The sequence below is a fragment of the Perna viridis genome, chromosome 2, assembly GCF_037379345.1.
Source record: "Perna viridis isolate PV_CMFRI_1.1 ecotype Kerala chromosome 2, ASM3737934v1, whole genome shotgun sequence".
NCBI classification, from domain to species: domain Eukaryota; kingdom Metazoa; phylum Mollusca; class Bivalvia; order Mytilida; family Mytilidae; genus Perna; species Perna viridis.
In genome coordinates, this window is record NC_142446.1 from 40,259,552 (window position 1) to 40,280,910 (window position 21,359).

At 31.2% G+C, this 21,359-nt stretch overlaps 1 protein-coding gene across 2 annotated transcripts; it reads left to right on the plus strand.

Annotated features, from left to right (window-relative positions):
* The first annotated feature begins 364 nt into the window (after positions 1-364).
* LOC148625039 (cyclic AMP receptor-like protein A) lies at positions 365-17,286 on the plus strand. Of its 2 annotated transcripts, XM_088568229.1 has the most exons (14): positions 365-513; positions 3,537-3,589; positions 4,755-4,809; positions 5,508-5,564; positions 5,958-6,018; positions 7,098-7,185; positions 9,443-9,532; positions 9,999-10,034; positions 10,835-10,913; positions 11,472-11,602; positions 13,699-13,775; positions 14,488-14,558; positions 15,562-15,694; positions 16,532-17,286. In XM_088568229.1, the coding sequence occupies exons 1-13, from the start codon at positions 445-447 to the stop codon at positions 15,685-15,687; spliced, it is 993 nt and encodes a 330-aa protein (XP_088424355.1). In that variant the 5' UTR covers positions 365-444; the 3' UTR covers positions 15,688-15,694; positions 16,532-17,286. The 2 variants fall into 2 exon arrangements, with proteins under 2 accessions (XP_088424355.1, XP_088424356.1); XM_088568230.1 differs by lacking the exon at positions 15,562-15,694 and having other exon boundaries at positions 16,532-16,772.
* The last annotated feature ends 4,073 nt before the right edge of the window (positions 17,287-21,359 follow it).

A 21,359-nucleotide genomic window follows, 5' to 3' on the forward strand; every position in this document is an offset into this window, starting at 1 on the left:
GCAATGGCTCTACATTTGTTTTTTTTTTCAACTTTGTAATGTTGAGGGTCAATTTTTAAATCAAATACTAGTAAATAATATAGTGGAAAAATTCATCGATGAAAGGTGTGGTTTATAGCTGCAGGCGTAGATCTGTAATTACAAGTCTATATTGCAGCAGGACCACCAGAGCCAGTGATTAGAGCAGGACACCCCCCTATTTATGAAACTACTTACTGAATTGCGTTTACCTTGTGTATGTGTTATAAACTTGTCCTGGATAATTTATCATTGTGTTAGCTACTGATTTCCGTGTTTCTAAAATATATTACAAAATAGCCAGAGCATACATTCCTTTCGAAATATCTAAGATGTGATATCCGGTTTTTAGACGTACCTAATCATTTACTTTGAAAAACTCTTTCTGGTCGGAGGCTGAAAAGGTAATTCGAGGTAAACAAGAAAATGGAAAATGACACAGCGCCACTGTCACTGGCTAGATGCCCTTTATTTCCTGATAATCCTGACCACTGTGTAAGTATATTTTATATACATTAATCATTCAAGATATTTAATGACCAAAATAGTATTTTACCTGCCTATTGACTATTTCTGTCTTGCAAAAAAAGTAAACTTGTGGATACGCCTCCGTCATTTCGAAACATTTGATGAGGATATCGAAATAAATTATTTAAACTAGTTTAACTTGTATGATATGAGGAAGGCATTTGCCTTCAGTGCGAGCGAAGCATTGAATAGGTTCCCCTTTATATAAAATGTACCTAATCCCTTTTGGGATTCGGCGCTGGAGATATTTTTTTTGTTTTGACTTTTGGTTTAGGTGGTAAAAAAATCCCCAGCGCTGCATTTCAAAAGAAATTAGTTATTTACCATTTGTCCAAAATTTGATTTTTGTTTATTTTCATCTGCGGAAGTTTGCAAAAGATATTTTGAATTTTAACAGTTCTGTGTTGGTTGAAGAATGTCTTGTTTTACCACAACCTGAAGTACATGTTGTACATGTAAGTTTTTGTTACGATTTCCAAGGTGTACAAACCAAATAACATGTTGGTTTTTGAAATGTTTTGTTAAGCAGGTGTTTTGACGACATTTCAAAGCTTTAATAGGTAGAGATGTAGTGTTTTGTTTTGACAAAATTTTCTTGAGTTGTCAATAGAAAAAATTTAGACCAATTTCTAAACATTTTAGTGTGAGGTTCACTCGCTTATAATGTATGAATATAAACATTTAATTTGATCAGATACCCTTTATTGTCTGCTTATCAGTGATTGGAATTAAAATTTTGAGAATGGATCAGAATTTTAAATGGGTCATTTTTTTACATTCTTTGTAAAATTTTCTGATTTTTTTAGAACATTTTCAGCATGAATTTGATGAAAAGCACCCACTCTAATTCCAACTACCGATGCTTTGTAACGTATTACATAAAAAAAATAACTTGTTAAAGATAAATGTAAGCATGTCTCAAGCAACATTTGCAATCCCTTTTGGGATTCATTGTCTAGAGCCATTTTCTTATTTGGCCATTACATGTATGTGTAAGTGGGTGGCCAAATCAGAAAACAGTTAATAATCTCAAGAGAACTCTGGCCTCTTTTATGAAGGTTTAATGTACAATGTGGTTGGTTCTTTCCATTAAAATATTTTTACAGCACCAAGAAAGTTAAATTCTCCTTTTTGTAACAGCTTCCAAACTAAACTATAACAAATGTATTTTGAGTCAATTATTTTAAAGATAAAGCAATCATGCAATGAGTAAAACACAAGCACCATGCTACAATAGTCCTTTTTACTCGGAAGTCATGTGACTTCTGAGTCTTATAACCATCTGATGTCGATCAAAAGTACTTCTGGTTGATAACCGCCTTAAAAGTACATTGTACTTCCACCGCGAAAGAGATCTGGTGGAATAATATTAAAATGTATCAAATTAATTATTCCGTATAAATACATTGTCTGTTTTTACAGTATACGATTGGAATTATATTTGCATAATTGATTGTCAAAGAAAAATTCAAATACATATATAGGATTTTGAACTATATTGTATTAATTCATATTTGGATTCCACATGATGGGCTACATTTAAACCTAAAAATAGGTTGTAAAGATTACACTATGAGAAACAAAATATGAAACAAAATGAAAATAAACAAAAAAAATTGTGTGGATGTGTGGTTTTAGTAGAGGTTAAAGTGCTAATCCTGTTGTAAATACAGATAGAACAAATTACCATGGGCTGATTATAGAGTTTTTAAAATACTTATAAATATCTCATGACTTCCGAGGTTCAACGCCATCAGCCCTTTGATTCATATTTATGGAATGCAAGCCATTTTAGCAAGTTTTTTTTCAAAGGGACCTAACTCACCAACTCACAACAACCTGGTTGGCAGTCTCATTAGGGAAAGGAAGGACAGTAAACATTTTTCTTTGATATTTGAACTATTTACGTTTTGATAGTAGCTAAATGGTTTGAAATAAATTATTTAAAAGTACTTACTACACATATTTGAATTTGAAATCTACTTCTGTCCATTGCTGCAGACAGAAAGTAAACCTGTCTGTCGGGTTGGAGAGTTACTTACCTTTGCTCAAAATTTAATAAAAACAAAGTCAGTCTGGAATATGGAAAAGGTCTTTTGCTGTTTTGCAGTATTGTTAGTCAATTATATTAACAATAAAGCAATCATGCAATGAGTAAAAAAACAAGCACTGTGCTACAATTGTACATATACATGTATATCAGACCTTTCTTAAACAAGTAAAAACTTGATGTTCTATGAACATGTACTACACTCATTCCACACAAATGTTGTCATCATGACCAAAAATATCATTCGTCAATGATGAATGCAGAAAGAAGGAAATCCAATGAAAGCAATGTTCTAAATAGAAATGTTTAGTTAAAAACCTTTAAAACAAACATCCAGGCTATACAACAAAGATAATTTATGTTAACAAAATGACAAAATCTAATAATCTTGGACATACATTGTACATGTAACTAAAGAGAAAAAAAAACAACAAAAACCAACTACTGTCTACAGTGGGTTTCTGCTGGTTTCAACTCTTAAACTGGATGGAAAACTCATTTACAGACTCAAACAAAAATCAAATGCACTTAGCAGCTAATTCCAATCAGTCTTCTTTGAACAAACATAAGCTCTCCATCAGAATTTACTAAGGACTTGTGGAGAGGTATATGTAATTTAACTTAGGAAATGGATTTTACATGTCAAAACCCTTAAGAATCAACTCCTCCTTCACCACTCGATGGATTTTGATGGAATTTTATAGGAAAATTAGACATCTTACATTCATGGAAGTACACAAAGGAATATAATTATTGTCTTTTATACATGTAGTTGATCTTACATGTAGGGGTTTTACAAGTGAAAACTGTAAGCACAACTCAAGGTATGATCAAACAGAGTTCGAACACTTTAAGTCCATATGAAGTGAGAGTATTCTTTATGTGAACTTGCTCTTTTTTCTTGTTTTCATTGATGTGCTATGTTTTCCTTTTGTTTTAGGATGTTGTTATAGCTGTAAGAAGAACTACTGGTGCATTATCTCTAATAGGATGGTAATTCATATACTTTCTTTGCTATAATCAACTTAAGTATTGTTTAATAGAAAAAAAATACCCTGCCTGTAGTCATTATACAAACATTTGTACAAACAACAATGCTCTTTTTAGTTTATATGAATATGATCATATTATGTTACTGTATATTGTATGTTAGCAAAGACAATTACTAGTACTGTAATTCTGTTTTACTTCCTCCTAATCAAGGAACAAGATTTTATTTTTTTATAATCAGTAAAGGTACAACCATTTGATTTTGCAGGATGATCAAGAAAACAAAACAATTCCTGTAATAATGAATTAGTTGCTCAGTAATACATGTACATGTACATTCTATGTACCTTTATATAGTTTTTTCCCAAGAAACTTGTGAAGGCATGTTGATTTTTCTATATTGAGGGCATGCCAATGTGAAATGAGATAATACTGGGGCTCCTGCAGGCACCCCACCTTGACATGAGGACAACCTGCACACTTCCATCAGCATGAAATCAACATGTTCAAGGAACAATGGTGGCACCACTGACCAACTTAACTCCACTTGGTCTCAACCAAAAATGAATTATTTAATAACACTTTTTTCAGTTCTTTTCTCTGAATGTAATTAAAATTTTGTTTGATTCACAGCATTATTGTAAGTATCTTTGATGTTTGCGAAAGAAGAAAGTGAAAGACATGACTTCATTTGGTGCCACTTCTCCACCTCTACCGTGTAGAGTGGAGATTTCCATACTGACAGAAGTGTAATAAACACCTTTCACATTGGTGCAAAAATGGTCAAAAATTATGTTGTCACAAAGGAGTAAACAGGCAAGGATCAAGGAATTTTGTAAATGGGGGTTCCGGATTACTATTTGCTCATTTTGTGCCCAAGTTATGCAGAAAAAAAAACTATAAAAAATATAATTTCCGAACTCAGACCTCCCTTTGGGTCTGCACTGAACATAATTTAATGCAAGTCAGTTTGAAAAAGATTGATAAAACTTAAAACTTTAAGGTCACATTTGACTACCTGAGGATGTACACTCATGATAAGGGCAGCATTGTCTTGTTAATTAATAACATATTTTAAAATATGGTGAAATGTATAAGGCCATGTGAAATGATATCAGGGAAGCCCCAATCTCACTTGTTCATACAGAATATGTTTTCTTAATTTCAGTCTCTTCATGATAGTTGTGATATGGCTGTTCAAGAAATATACAGTCTTTTCACAGGTAAGCATTTGAATATACATGTATTTACAAATTCCTTTTGTTTCAAATATTCTAGTTATTAATCTGATACATGTATATAAAGAAACATGAGTACTGTAAATAAAGTTTTCATACCTGACATTTTCTGTAGATGAGCTAGATATGTCTTGATGGTGAGTCTTTCTTAATATTTAATAAAATATTTTTAGTATCAAAATTCTTACACTAGTGCATGTTAGTCTGTCTATTAGCAATTTAATATTAAGGTCAAATATTTGATAAATTTACACATGTATTCCCAAGTACCATAAATTATATAATGTGCATCAGTTTCACATTCAGGTCAGATTGGATTACTGGTATGTCACATGATTTCTATATTGACAGATATTTTCTAGTATCACGACATGATCTGAGACTAACAATAATTAACAGGAAAAAATCAACTACATTGCCGATAATAGTTTCACCCAGACACCTATTTATTTCTAAATCAACGAAGTAGTCAGGTGATAAATGCTGATACTTTTTGTACTTCAGTTACCATGACAATCATCAATCACATCATTTACAGCCACAGAGGGTTTCCTTGGAGGTAGCAAGCTGTAACTTTAATAAGTATCACTAGTCTAAAATCATTTATGGATTTAATGTGACTTGAACTCTGTGATGTTTGATACTTTATAATTTTGAAACAAGTTTTCTTTTTTTTATTTCAGAGGCTGATATTGTACTTGAGCATAGCTGCATTTTTTGTGTCAATAGCATATCTAATGGTAAAATTATTTTGATGATACATTATTTCCTCTTGTCTTTATAGTTGCAAAGGGATATACAAATGTATATATATGTAGATGTCTTTTTCTCTATAATTCTCATAACACAGTATGAAATGGTCACCGTTTACTACATTTGGTTCATACGTATTAATTTTTAATGTCATAGGTCAGACAGGAATAAAAGTCACAGTCACACTTATATCTTCTTAAACGTCCCTGATTATAATGATTATTATTTTTCCTTTATCTAATGTTTTAAAAATTTTTTAAAGCATATATCCAGTTTTGAAGAAGTACTTCTACAATATTTTAATGGTTTCAAATGTACAATAGTTTTGATTCATAATGATTTTTTGTATAGTTACATGGATATAGTTCTTATTATTTCAGGGTGCACTTATTCCAGATGGTGCCACTTGTCATTTTCAGGCTTGGTTTCTTCAGTTCTTTGGTAAGTGACAAAGTAAAAATCCAAAAAAATCAATGTTAGTTTTTGTTTGAAACTTTTCTCAGGATTCCAGTGGTAAAATTCTGGTAAACTTTTATATTTGTAAATTGAAGAAGCTTTGACTAACTACATTGAGATGGTTCTATACACTGCTTATTGTTGAACATAATGAAATTTGTAATATTGTCTGGTATTCTGCAGCATCTTGTTTTTTGCAATTTATTTCATGTATTAAAGTGCAACTGATAAATCAAAGAAATGAGTATCTTGATAGATATGATTTGTTGTTTTACTCCCTCTTGATTCACTATAGTGTATGTGGTACACGTATTGGAATTAGTGGTTCATTTCTCAAAATGTCATAAATGTTTCGTTGGTTATTAGTACATTTGTAAACTTTGACTTGTCTGTTATTCCATCTTTCTGTCTCTGTCTTTATGAAATATATTTCCGACTTGTCTGACCAAAACCCATATTTGACTCTTATCTCCTATAAAGCAGTCAAAAACTTCCAAATAATCTGTCTGACCATCCCAATTTTTGTCTGACATGTCTGTTGGTCAGTTGGTATTTTATAATGACTGCAGTGTCTGTGTATCTCAATAATTGCAGCAACTACTAATCGATCAATTTAAAATTATACATTGTAAGAACTCTGGTTGCTGTCTGATATCAACTTCCTGTTTTTAGGAACTTTGAATTTGGCCGTAGCTTCACTTCAGTGAGTTGTATTGGTTGCTGTCAGATGTCAATGCTTTGCAAAGTTTAGAATTTTAAAGGCTTATACATGCATTATGATAGTGAAATCTTAGCTCCCTCTGATGCAAATGATTTGAACTTCTATTAATTATATTGATGATAGAAATAAGGATTGTAGGAAAGATACAACAACTGCACAAAGGGTTACATGTATACAAAATGATCCTAAGCAACCTGCAATAAGGATTTAATACTGAGAGTAAGGATACACCTAGCACTACAGCAAGTATTTGTTTACCTTTCTGTTTTACTTTTCTGGTTCACAGGTGTGTTTGATTACACCATGTTTGTTTGTTATTATTATATTCATTTATTCATTGCAGATTTTTCTGTACTTTTATGGGTAGCTTGCATCACATTTAATTTATTTATGAATGTTGTCAGACAAACAACCACAGAAAAGTATGAGTGGTAAGTTTTTACATTGTCAAACAGTTTGTTTCTTATTTAAGTAGCAGTCTTTGTTTGAATCATGTAAATTCTGTAATATGTGATACACCCCAAAAAAGGCTACACATTTTTAGCTCACCTGGCCATTGGCCATGTGAGTTATTGCCATCACTTGACATCTGTAGTCATCATTAACAATTTCTTCAAACATCTTCTCCTCTGATATTACTGAATGGATTTGGATGAAACTTAAGAAACACAGAAACTACTGTGCAGAATTCAATGAAAGTTGGTACTTTTGTTTTTTTAGTATATCATGTATATTTAAGCCAAAATGTCTCTTTGAATTTTTGATCAGTTAAAAACCTGGGCCACTTTTACTAAAAATAGAACATAGGGTCAGACACTAGTTTTTTGCATGTATCTCCATAACCATTAGGTTTAGCCAATACCTTTCAATTGCTAAAATGATTCTTATTATAATGACTACAAAAGTCTTCAAGGGATCAAAGTTGTCAGATGACTCCATGAAAGTTATTTTGCCCCTGAAAGGCATAAAAATACATTTTTAGCAGTTTTCAGTCAATATCTTGAAAACTATAATAGATAGAATAAAACTTTCAATTGCTGAAATGATCCTTTCGATAAGTCCTACCAAAGTCTTTGTGGAGTTAAAATTGTCAGACAACTCCTTGTTAAAGTTATTGCCCTTGAAAGGTAAAAATTTAACCAGGTGAGCGATACAGGCTCCTTGGAGCCTCTTGTTATTTTTAATATTAAATTGTTTTTTTGGGTCTGTATGATGACACATATAACCATTAATTCCAATCTGTTCTTAGGAGATAATTCGCATAAAAAATCCAATAGATTCTATTGTATTTCAGTATCATTACTTATCTCCCTTAATTTTGAATTCTACAATATAGTGCATTGTAGTTTCATGAATTGTCGAAAAAAATTCTTATACATTTATTTTTCATATATTTTCATATACGATTATTTAAAATTAAAATTGCATTAATCCTATTGGGAATTTCATAGGTCGGTTGAGATAAAATCATATATTTTTGTGGGGATGAAATTTTGTGGTTTTGTCTTTAAATTTGATTGTTTCATGATTCAAAGATATCTAATGGGAATGCACTTCTGATGCTATCTATCTGATTTCTGGTATTCTCCTGTGTAAACGGCACATTTCCCACTCCCTCTTGGCAAGGCTGATAATCTAATCTTTGGAGTATAAAGTAGTATTGTTTGATGTTAGCAATTTATTAATTAAAATGATATAAAGTTGGTTCCCTTCAACAAGTCAGCTCAAATATTTACATTTCCTGTTTAGGTGCAAATCTAGGGTTTCATTAAAACAATGGTACCATTTGTTAATGTTTTGACATCTGGAAAGAGTTCATCAAGTGAATTAAAGGATTAGTGACACTTGTTTTTACTTTTGTAAACGATCTTTTATCATCTGCTAATTAAATGTAGAAGGGCTCAAGGACAGCTTGGCACTCCCGTTATTGTGTATTACATGTTTTACCAATCACATATGTGAAGTAAATTAAGGCTATTTCTTTTTAGGGAATAATTAGGATTATTGAATTTATTTTGGTTTATTTGAAACTGAAATATAAATTTTGGAATTTATTTTCGTTGATGTGTTAAACCCATGAAATAAATGAAAATAAATCTGTAATAAAAATTTTTGCTTTAACAGTATTTTGAGCATGCGTTAATCACAACAAACTTGTCTTCTATATCTGTAAAAGAAAGTTAACAGAACAGAAAATTACAGTGAACTAATTCATCTTTCATACAGCTGCACTTCCATAAACATTATTAGACAACTACGCACTTTTGTAAACACTGTCGGCAATTTCCATTGACAACATACATGTAACATGGTAAAGATTGTGATGGCACCAGTGAAAGGAAAGTTGTTTGTTTTGAAATGTCATTATTGAAATCATCAGGCTTGTTGTGATATGGGAGATAATTTCTGTTTTAGTTATCAAAATTGGTGTTATTGTTGGCAACTTAAACATGGTATTTTAGGACTGTAATTTATACTTATTTAAGTGTGTACCATATATATTTATTTCAGGGTGTACCATATTTTATAGTGTACATTTTATATATTTATTTCAGGGTGTACCATATTTTATAGTGTACCATATTATATATTTATTTCAGGGTGTACCGTATTTTATAGTGTACCATATTATATTTATTTCAGGGTGTACCGTATTTTATAGTGTACCATATTATATATTTATTTCAGGGTGTACCATATTTTCTGTTGGGGTGTTTCCTTGTTGTTGTCTTTACTTCCATTTATCAATAACCATTATGGACCAGCAGGTGCTTGGTGGTAAGTAATCTCAGTTTTAGCTTTGCCACATAGGCTAATTAATTTCACATGATTTTTGTCTTAAAAAGGCAACTTGAGTTCATGTGAAATTCATGTGAATATAGCTTTCATGTTGATTTCTTGTGGAATTTTCACATGAACAATATTAGCCAGTCGAATCATTTTTGAAAATAAGGATTTAAGTGGTAAAGTGAAACTGATCATTTTATTGTTTGAGAGATTTTAACAGTAAAACATTACTTGTGGTATAGTTTAATCTGATGCTACATGAGAATTATTGGTTGTTTTAATACATTGACATCATATGTCAATGATGTTTATGGAGATGCTGATTTTTTATTTCATAGTCTGATTGAGTAAAGAAATATATAAAAAGAACATACTCTGAATGTCAGATTTCATTGTTAAAAACTTTCCTAATGAAATGCAACTGTTTATATATTTAATACAATATCTTTATTTTCAGTTGGATAGAATCCAATGTTGGTTGGCGTATAGGAATGTAAGTAGAAATATATCTGGTAATACTTAAGGAATAAGTTGTTTTGGGGCAATTCAAAGTTTATTTCTTGATTCTTAGACCCTCCCTTGTCCCTTTTTTGAGAGTGCCTTATCGCCCATTTTTGTCCCATGCAACGCTTTGTGAGGTGACGTGGAAATGCTGGGTGTCTGTCCTTCCACGTTTTCCACACTTTTTTATGTAATGCTTTTATCAAATAAATTTGTTTTTGGTATGTAACCTTATTATAAAGAGTTACAGATTAAGTTCTACTTAGGTAACGGTTGAATGAATTTTACAGAATTTATTTTTGTAATGCTTTTACCAATTGATTTTATGTTTTGTATGTAGTCTTACTATGAAAAGTTACAGATTAACTTTAACTTTGGGTATGGTTGATTGATTTTTATGGAAGTTATGGCCCTTGGACTAAGAAAATTTCAGTCAATTTAAAGTTTTCTGCAGTTTTTTTTTTCGCGGGGGGCATTGGAACACTGTTGATTTATTATTGCAGTATTGATGAAATAAAAACAAAATTATTTTCCTCACCATTTTTTCTTTCTATGACTCATGTTAAAAGCTCATTACTCATTTTAGGTGCAATTAAAAAGGTGAAAAGATTTTAAAATACATCTCCATGATATATAAAAAAAAATTTAAAGTGGAGTCCTTGCTATTATTGGGCATTATTTGTCCAGATAATGCAATTATTCACACAATTTTTCACCAAAGTGGGGTGGGGGGTTGCACCCCAAGACCTCCTCTTGAACAACACTTCAATATGTTATTTTTCTTTATTTCAGATATTATGGACCTCTGTTTGTAATATTGATAGGGCTTGTCGTCACATACTCATACATCATATATTGTTTACGTAAAAATGTAGGTACCAATTACCATCACTTAGACTCATTATATACATGTACATGTCAATAACAACAAAATTGTCCTTGAAATGATAAGTCATATAATGTTGTATTTCATATATATAGGTACTCTTCACTTCATTTAAAGTCAGATACAAATGAGTTGTTATTTTACCCCCATTCAAAGAGTGAGGTGTATATTGAAATCATTCAGTCTCTCCAAATTTTGTCACAATTATAAATCTGAACTCAAAATGAATGAATTGATTTCAAATTTATTATGTAGCTTTATATAGATTAGCCATATTTTTAAGCTTTTTTGTTTCCAGTCAGAATGAGTTATAAAATTCTGTTTTATTGGGCTTTGCCATTCTTCACTTTATAGAAGGAATGGGGGTTTACCTAGCAGGACAACAAATACAGCTTCCTTTTTCTTTCGTTTTCATACAAAAACAAGAAACTATAGGAAGCATTACCATTAATCACCTTAATTTTGAATTCATTTGAAAAATGGGCAAATAAAATATTTAAAAAAATAATTCCACTACCATGTCCTGTTTCTACCTGTCTATAGGCTTCCACATGGCAGGGTACTTATGATCCAGATACAGAGAGACAGAAACAGATGCTGAAAGAAGATATAAAACCATTAACTGCATATCCATTTGTATATATAGCTGTTTCTATATTTCCATTAATCAATAGGTAAGTATCCTTAATGGCTGCTGATTAACCTGTTGAAAATACTTATGATGGTAGGTAACCATTTTAGTGGTTTTTATGTTAGAATAAGTTTCTATGTTTCAACTTCAATTTTCATTTTGTGCAAAATTTTAATTCATGGTTTGACCAGACCATTATAAAATTGAAAATTGGTAGCCTACATATTGTACTTCTTCCTTAGTGAGTAGTAATTTCTTTTATTGTGTTCCTATGTTCCTATTAGGTAAAAGACATGTATGGGGGTTAATGTTGGAAATACTACAGTCAGCATGCTTTGTCTTGGGATTTTGTAATTTAAGTCCACCCACATATTACACATTATACTGTGTTTTAGCCTGAGTTTCCTCTGACCTTGCAACCTTCCATTTTAATCAATATTAATGTGTCCAACATATCCATTGAATATTGAAATAAAAAGGAGGAAGGTTGCTGGATCAGAGGAAATTCTGACTAAAATTGTGTATTCATTTATATTCTTGGGTATCAATTTTTGTGGTTATAGAATAGAAGACTTTTCTTCAGTTACTTAATATCATTGGTTGTTGGTCAATTAAATTAGTTGAAAAAATGTTCTGGACTTGTTCCTGTATTGTTGTTATCTATCCAATATATATTTTGACCTGTTTGTAAAATTAGAATTGAAATTTATCATTATCTGTTTATTTGTAAATATATGTTGTTCACAACACTTAAATCTAAATACATGGCGGTGTTCACCTTGACACTTCCTATGATACACCCTATTGGGCTTATAGATGTCATTTTTCTGATTGCATCGTAATCTCACTTAATGAAAATCTTGTAGATAATTGTTTTTGTGGCCATTGCTATTTTATGTATTATAAACCCAACTGATTATACAAATGTTGTAGATACTTAATTTTGGGCTATCAGTTCAATTTCAATAAAATTATGCAACTAACGCAGTGTTTAAGAAGAATTCCAGGGACATTATTGCAGGGACATTTGCAGCAAATTATTTTTACAAGTTTTTTCCTGCATTGTCAAAATAAATTGGTTTACTGTACAAAAATGTATATTATCCAAAGGGAAAACCTGAAATAGCAATGTACACTTTTTCAGCAAACTTTAAGAATGAATGTTTTGATCACCAGAGTTAGTCAAATATCCATAGAACTATCAGAAATACATATACTAGGTAACATTGTGGGAATTTGTACCTGATTGCCAAACCCTATTTTGCTAATTGTTGTTGCCAAATCAAATGGAGACAAATCCTATATTTCTCTCAGTAAGAAAAAATCCAAAATTATCATCAATGGTATTTTATTATGTTAACTTTTCCCCCTTCTTAAATCTTATTATCAACATTCATGAACAATTTTTAATTTTGTTATTTGGTGAATTACATAGCATCAGGGGATTTCAAAGTTGAATTTTATTATCTCTTTTAGCAGTAAGCTTTAATAGTTAACTGTCTGTGGGTGTTGAAGGGACATTTAGCCAGATAATCACGAAATTTTATATCTTTTAATCTGATTACTTCAGCATTAATATAACCAATAAAATGTTTATTTCTTCTGAAGTCTAGCTGTCTTGCATGACAGTGTTATTTTAATGAGCCCTGGTAGTCTCCATTATCTCATCAGTTAACAGGGATTAGTAGTTTGATAAGGAAAAATTCTGTATGATAAAGAAAAAAATAATTTCACTTTTTTTGTACTTTTGATAAAATCTTGAAGTCAGTCCTAATTTTGAATATTTTTCTTTTAGATGTACAATGTTGTTTCTTTTCTTTTCTTAATCTCATTAAAGAAAATATGTTTATATTACTCAGGAGATATTTTGGATCATAAAAGATTAAATATACTTGAACAAGTAAATGTAGATGTACAGTACATGGTGTACTTTAACTGTGAACACAAGTGATGTAAGTGGATTGAGGCGTACATGTACATTTGTACAAACCATTACTGTTCAAGTTGATTTTTTAATTATTGCTGATAAATTGACACACCACACTTTCAAACATTTAAGCACTGTAGACATTGAATGGTCAATTATTTCAAATTTCTCCTTCCTAATAGTATATTACAATAATTTTTCATGCTTTGTAGGATCCAGAATGCGGTTCATCCTAGTTCTCCTGTATTTGCACTTGTATTGTTACAAGTCCTAAGTTCTCCACTACAAGGTTTGTAATTATCATGGTTATGTCAAGGTTCAGAGTTCTAGAATTCCTTTTTCCCGTTAGCCATTGCAAGTAAAGTAAGCCAACTAAAGTTTATTGTTAGTTTAACAGGTTGCCCAAAAAACTAGAAAAAATGATACTTTCTGATATTCCATAGCACTGTTGTTGTACATTACCTTAAGAACTGCTGCATCTGTCTTAAGTAATGATCTGGTGTAGTGTGCTGTAGCCGTAATGTTCTGAAGGCTTCCACCAACTATAATGGGTAAATTGTAAATGCAACAGATGTATTACAGTAAGATACCTTTCTGTGGACTGTTACCTCAAGTACTAGACTTTACAAAACTACCAAGAATCATTTATTTTCAGGGGGGGGAACCTTAATGAAAAGTCTTAGAGATTTTACATTCCAATTTCATGTGGTTAAATTTTTTTTTATTTATTTTTTATTAAAACCATCTGTTACTAAATATATTAATACAACTATAGTTATAGATAGCTGTCTGATTAGATTTTCACAGATTAATAGAATTTTTGTAGTCAAGATGGTAGTGTCCTTTATTTGTTAAAATGATAAAGTTGATCATTTCTGACACAATTATAAATATCTAGTTGATACTGAATGCTACCATATGTATAGTTTTATATTCTTATATGATGGTTGTATAAAGTCAGTTGATTATTTTTAAGGACATAATTGCTTTTTTATTGGCAGGTGCTGTAAATGCAGTTGTTTATGGGATGGACAGAGAGACATTCAGTAGGCTGACTCCATCACAATTAAAGGTAAAATTATTTGTCATATATCCCAACTGCTTTGCCATTTCTGAAATAAGGGTCCAATGAGAGTATTTGCCATATTTATTTACAGACATACTGAAGTACACATTAGGGTAACATTATGAAAAGTTTGTGGAAAGTGATCCTGTCTATGTATCAGTATGTGTGTGCCTGTGTCTTTGTTGTATTTTTTTAATAACATGTTCTTATTAAGTAATAATATATTGGTATCATAGATAATTCTGAAGTAAGACTAATATAAATGCTTTTGGCCATGGCATAAAAGGTGTAAGCTCATTGGAACCCTTTGTCTCCTACTAATCACCGTGCTATATGTATATATCACTATACTTACATGAAACCCCTCCTGTACAATGGTAAATGTAGGTTTCATGATGGATGAGAATAGTATATTGCTAAATTATGTCTTGAAGTATTTAAGTTTGACAGACTGATCAACAAGCCTGTGGCGAGTTTATTATTTTTGTGGAAATTCAATACAGTATTAAGTGATATACAGTTTTGATAAATTATGAAGCCTTTAACTTTACTCTTATGATTAAATAAAAATATTTCTGTGGAAAACAGACTAACAGATTAGGAATATCATTTGCATTTTAATCATGAAGTAAACAGTTCTCAAGTTGCAATGTTATCAATTGTAATAAATATAACAGATTAACCAGTAGGATGACAGAAAAAAATTACCAGCATATTGATTAAATTAGTTCACCAATCAGATTCAACCATTTTTATATCTTCAATTTTTATCACATTCAAGGTTAATGTTTATTATAGATATCTATTTTTGCTAAAAATAGATAACTTGGCACCAGGCCTTTTCTCGCTTAATAATCTTGGTTTATATATATTTACAATTAGTCAAAACTAGTTCTATATAAGCACAACACTCCAAAATATTGATTGAATTTAAATTGATTACACTAGTATCTTTCACCTAATGTGCATGAAATTTTGCATGACTTTGAGTGATTGATTCTTTTATCAGATGGCCCTGCGTAGTCATACACAGTCTGATAAGGCTCGTGAATATCCTTTAGCCTATGATGAGGAGCCATCGTCTCCCTCCCGCCCTGATCGTTATAGTAAGGTGTCCTATTCAAGACTACATTGATATTGAGGTACTGTTTTACTTCCTGCTTTATTCATGTTTGGTTGAGTTCTTTTTTCTTATGATAGTTTTAAATGCTGTGCTGATGCTTTAGTTTTGCATGGTTTTTACAACATGGATGCATTACCTTATGCCTTTATAATGCTTTATTTCATTGGTATAATTTTAATTTTATACCCTACTCCCTGTGATTGGTATTTTGTAATCACCTTGTTCGTCTATCTTTCATTCCATCTGTCCAAATTATGTTGAATAATTTCAGCTTCCAGTGGATGAATAGATTTCAAATTTGCTTTATGGCTTTATAAAGATGAGGCATATCATATTGAGCACTGGTATCAGCTTCCTGTATGAATGGGAGTATACCTGGCATGACAGTGCATGCAAATTCATGATTTTTATTTACATAATTCCATGTGTCCCATTCATTATTAGTGTATGCTAGTTTTCAGAAATATCTTGTCTTCCTTTGATCAAATTGTTTTAGATTACTTAAAATGATGAAGTTTAATAGTTATAAAATTTTATTATGTTTCAAACAAGAAAAATCATATATTCTTGTCAAACTTTAATTCAGCATCATATTTTCAAAACTTTCTTGGTAAAACAAGTATCACTTTCTCCCTGATTTCTGACCTCATTTGGATAAAACTGATTAGTAAGTCATAAGTATAAAGTAGGACTTGTTCAAATCTTTCAGAGTTTTTTTATTATACGTTAAGCTGTAAAAGCTGTAAAAGTTCCATATACATGTACATGTGTATTTCTACGATTATGCCAAGGACCACAATAAGAGTAAAATAATGATTAAATGTATTATAAAATATTTGATATATTTTTTTTACAGGTTGCTTTCCAACGCAAGTTTCAGAAAGATGGTGGTATTCAGGAGTACACTCCAAATATGGACAACCCAGAAACCATTGGGAATGATGGATTGTAAAGCATGAATATTTTTTACATTCCATTCACTGCACTCTTGTGGAGGTCATTTTTCATGGTTTGGCACTATCTATTTGATGACCCATCTAGTGTTTTTAAAAGTTGATGGAGAAAATGTATTTTTGGAATTTTAATTTTTAAGTGACCATGTATCCTTAAGCATTCCATGTTCCAGCAAGTGATATATGTAACTTATGTTATTATAGTTGGTCGTCCCTTGATAACCAATATCTGATGAAATGTCTTAGATAGTTGACTTGACAATTAACGAGAAGATTGAAACTTTCTGACGTTTTATAGGTATTTTATTCTAAGTCTGTTAGAAGGCGTAAATCTCTTTGTCCATTGTCTAGGTAATTACCAAAGGAAATTCATTAGGTGATTGTCATTTTAATAAGGGAAGGGTGACTCTATCCCCTCTAGTAAACTATTCCTGGTTGTAAAATTGAAAGTCTGAGAATCACTATACTTCCATAGCTCATGTATAGTAAACTGAACAAAGGATTTATAAAATGAGATTTTTTAGAACAAAAATGTTATTTATATTGGATATGAATTCTCAGTGTTTTGTGTTGTTATAAATGATACTGGTAAGACCAAAATGAAAAATATCCTATATTCCCATGCTCCTCCCTACCAATCTTTTTACCCGCCCCAAAAGAATTTTTGATTTTTTTTCCCTAATGTAGATCAGTTTGTTTTAAATTGACAGCATTTTTTAAATTAAATTGATAAACAAATAAAAAATAAAATTCGCTCACCCTCCCCTTATTTTGAAAAATGTTGTATGGGAATCTAGGATTTTTTATGAAGGCCTTTTTTTTTTTTTTTTTTTTTATTTAGCTCACCTGGCCAAAGGCCATGTAAGCTATTGCAATCACTTGGCGTCTGTCGTCGTCCATTGTTGTCGTTAACAATTATACAAAACACTTCTCTCTGAAACTACTGGACTGATTAGAACCAAACTTGGTATAAATGTTCCTTGGGGTATCCTGCTTAGAACTGATGTGGGGATTTTTGATTCGTCGAAAAATATGGCCGTCATTATTAAAAATAGAACATAGGGGTCAGACAAAAGATTTTTGCTTATATCTCCAAAACCATAAGGTTTAGCTAAATTCTGACATAGATAAAAGTGTTTAGCATGATAAGATCTATTTCTTGTCAAATTTTGGGTTTAATCTGTGTTAAGCCATGTTGGAGTTATTGCCCTTGTTCAACGATTTTTGCTATTTTTAATATTATTTCTTTCAAAAATCTTCTCCTCTGATACTACTGAACCAATTGAAACCAAATTTGGTATGAATGTTCCTTGTGGTATCCTGCATAGAACTGATGTTGGGATTTTTGATTCGTCAAAAAACATGGCAACCATTACTAAAAATAGAACATAGGGATCAGACAGTAGTTTTTTGCATATATCTTCAAAACCATTAGGTTTAGCCGAATTCTTTCAATAGCTGTATGATCCTTATTATTAGGACTACAAAAGTCTTCAGGGATAAAAGTTGTCAGATTTACTCCTTGTAAGAGTTATTGCCCTTGAAAGAGGAAAAATGACTTTTTTTTAACAGTTTTCTGTCAATATCTTGAAAACTATGATAGGTTGAAAGAAACTTTCAATTGTTGAAATGATCCTTATGATAAGTCCTACCAAAGACTTCTTGAGTCAAAATTGTTGGACGACTTCTTGTTAAATTTATTGCCTTTGAAAGGCAAAATTTAACCAGGTGGGCGATTCAGGCTCCTGGGAGCCTCTTGTTTTTTAATCTTTACCATTATGAAAAAAAACAAACTTGTTTGGAGGGTCATTTTCCCATATAATGCATATACTTTTAAATAGGTTTAACATGTGTTAAGATTGAGCAGACAAGGGAGCTTAGAAAGTATTCTAAGATTTTAGTTGCTTGACATGACAAACAAACTAACACTATTTGAAGAGCTGTAAATCTTGTAAAGGGAAGGAGAAAGTAAATTATATCTTTATCGCTAACATTTTACATATCATCAAACCTCTGGCTGCTTTTTTTTTGTGTATTTTACTTACTTGCTTTTATTGTTTTACTTAAATGTATGTTTTTGATGTCCACTATGTTTATTAGCTATCTCCTTTGTGTATTGTGGTATCACAGCGGCAGATCCAACTCCCTGCACACCCATTTTTTTATTTGAAAATTTGTCATTTTCATGTGTTATATTGACAAAAAACAGCAAATAATGGTCTAGCATCCTCTCCCCTTTTGTCTGAGGAATCTTGGCTGGCCCCTTTCTTTACAAAATGTCTGGATCCGACCCTGTATCAGAAGTTATTCCCATGTTATCTGTTGTTTTATTTTAGGATTACTTTGACAAAGCTGAAACCTTTGTTAACTTAAACTTCAAGAACTTTTTTTATAAATCACATACCAGTTTATAGATGTTTTTTACTATTATGATTTATAGCAGTACAGATTCTTGAAATAAGGAAGATGAAATTGCCTATTGAAAATTTAGTCATACATTCATGCACAGGCTTCCAGATAACAAGGAACCCCTGAAATGATTGGTAAAGATGCTTTTTTTTTCTATTACTGGCCAAGACTTTTATTTAGGCTGGATTTTTTTTTAAAATTTGAACCTAGAATTGAATCCATGAATAGATTTGTTTTTAACATGTTCTTTATTTTACTGAACACACAATGAGTTTGCTTTTTTATTTATCAATACCTCAAATATGCCAGTATAAAATTGACATTTTAATACCTTATAAATGGCAATTAAACTGTATAATTTAATTGTAATTTCTGATTTTAAAATATTGTTTTATCTGCAATGAACTCAGTGCAATAGACTTCTTGTTATACTAATGCAAAGAAAAAAACCGTTATTATTTAATTGCATTGTTCCATGTAAAGTGGCAGATAATTTTAGAAGGTATTTGAAAAACTGTGAAATCTAGAATTCATAATCACAGGGACTTGAGGTCATGAGTTTGATCCATTAAATGGACAGAAATTATACTAAAATTCTGTTTTTTTTTATTTTTAGTGAATGGTCATTGACAATAAAATGTAAAAAATAGTTACAGCATTTTAGTACAATTTTTCTCCATTTAATGGATCTAACTCATGACCTGAAGTCTTAGATAAAAACATTTATCTAACTTTTGAAACATAAATGTGACACAGTGTTATTTTGAGGCATGTTTCAAGAGCCAACCACTGAAATCATAACTGTTGCTGCATTTTAATTCATCAATTTATGTTAACTTAAAATCCATATAACTTATTTTTATTAAAAAAAATAAAAATAATAAAAACAATTCAAGATGTTTGTTTTATTTTGCCCAGTTCTAGTAAATGGTCTTACTCATGTCACCACAGGACTAGTACATGTGTAGTGGTACATATTTGTGTAATTGTAACTAAAACAGTGTTGAAACCATACTATTTAAACTTTTCAAAGTACTTAAATTTGTATTGAATGGGTGAATTTTGTATTATGGAGAAAACTTATTGTCACTTTATGTTGTAGATACATAGTGTAATCTATAGACAGTACATACATTGTGTAATCTGAAACTTCTACATTTATTTAGACACATTAAATGTATAGTATTTTAATTGGAAAATGGAAATCTATTGTTGGGATTTTTAACAAAATGTCTTTAAAATAGACCTAGTTTCGGGAGTTTGTATTATGCCAAACTGTTCCACAAAATGACTTGATATATCTTTGTTATGAAACCATCAATTTTAAGGCTGGAATTTCAATTTGTCACAGTAATTTTTTCCACCAGGTTTGTAGAAAAAAACGTATAGACAAATAATTGTGGTAAAAATTGTGCATTTTATATGTGCGGTCATCGTTCGGAAATTAATACCACCAAATTCCCGACAGTTTATCAGCACTTTAATCAACAAGATCATTCAATCCTCTCTATGAAAGTTCGTATTTTAGAAAAAAATAACATTCTACGAACAGTCCCGTTCTAAGTAAAAACTATCGTAGGGAAGAGAGGAGTACTGGATACGCTGACTAGGTACTGCAATACCTTACGGATGCAATGACATCAAAAGTTTAGGAAACCTTTCAAGCTAATATAACAATAGCATAAATGTGATGAATTTATTTGACAAAAATCCAAGACAGGTAAGGAGTCATGGCCATCGCCACTATACGTCATCTAAGTTACATGATGTCTCCATAGGTGGTCTCCTCCCTTTCATACAAAAACCTCTCGGACTTCATAACATTAGAACCAAACTTTATTCTATACCTTTCACTCTACTACACTCCCTTTATAAAACAAAGTCTTGACACTCCTGTTTCTGACCCCACCTCATCATTATACAGACTTCTTGTCATCATTTTGGATATTGGTTTCCACAGACTCTTCAAACCAGTTTGTGTGGAAAGTCAAGATGAAGAAAAACGATCATTTCTTCCATTACCGTTGGTTAACAAAGGTATAGTCTAATAGATGCAATTAATTTGGCTAACATCCTCCATCACAAAAACGTCACCAACAAATTTTCCCCATATTTCAGACAAATCCATACCAATTATTTCATATACCTATACTTCACCCATTGCATCCAAAATTTTCAATTATAAAAGGCTATTGCAGAACCTCGAGATTGAGGACTTCCAAAGCTAAACCACCTGACTGTTCTTGCAAAAACTCTCCATTCAAATATGGTCCTTCTGGTCACGTTGTTACGGGAGATTTAACCATAATCGAAAACCAATCT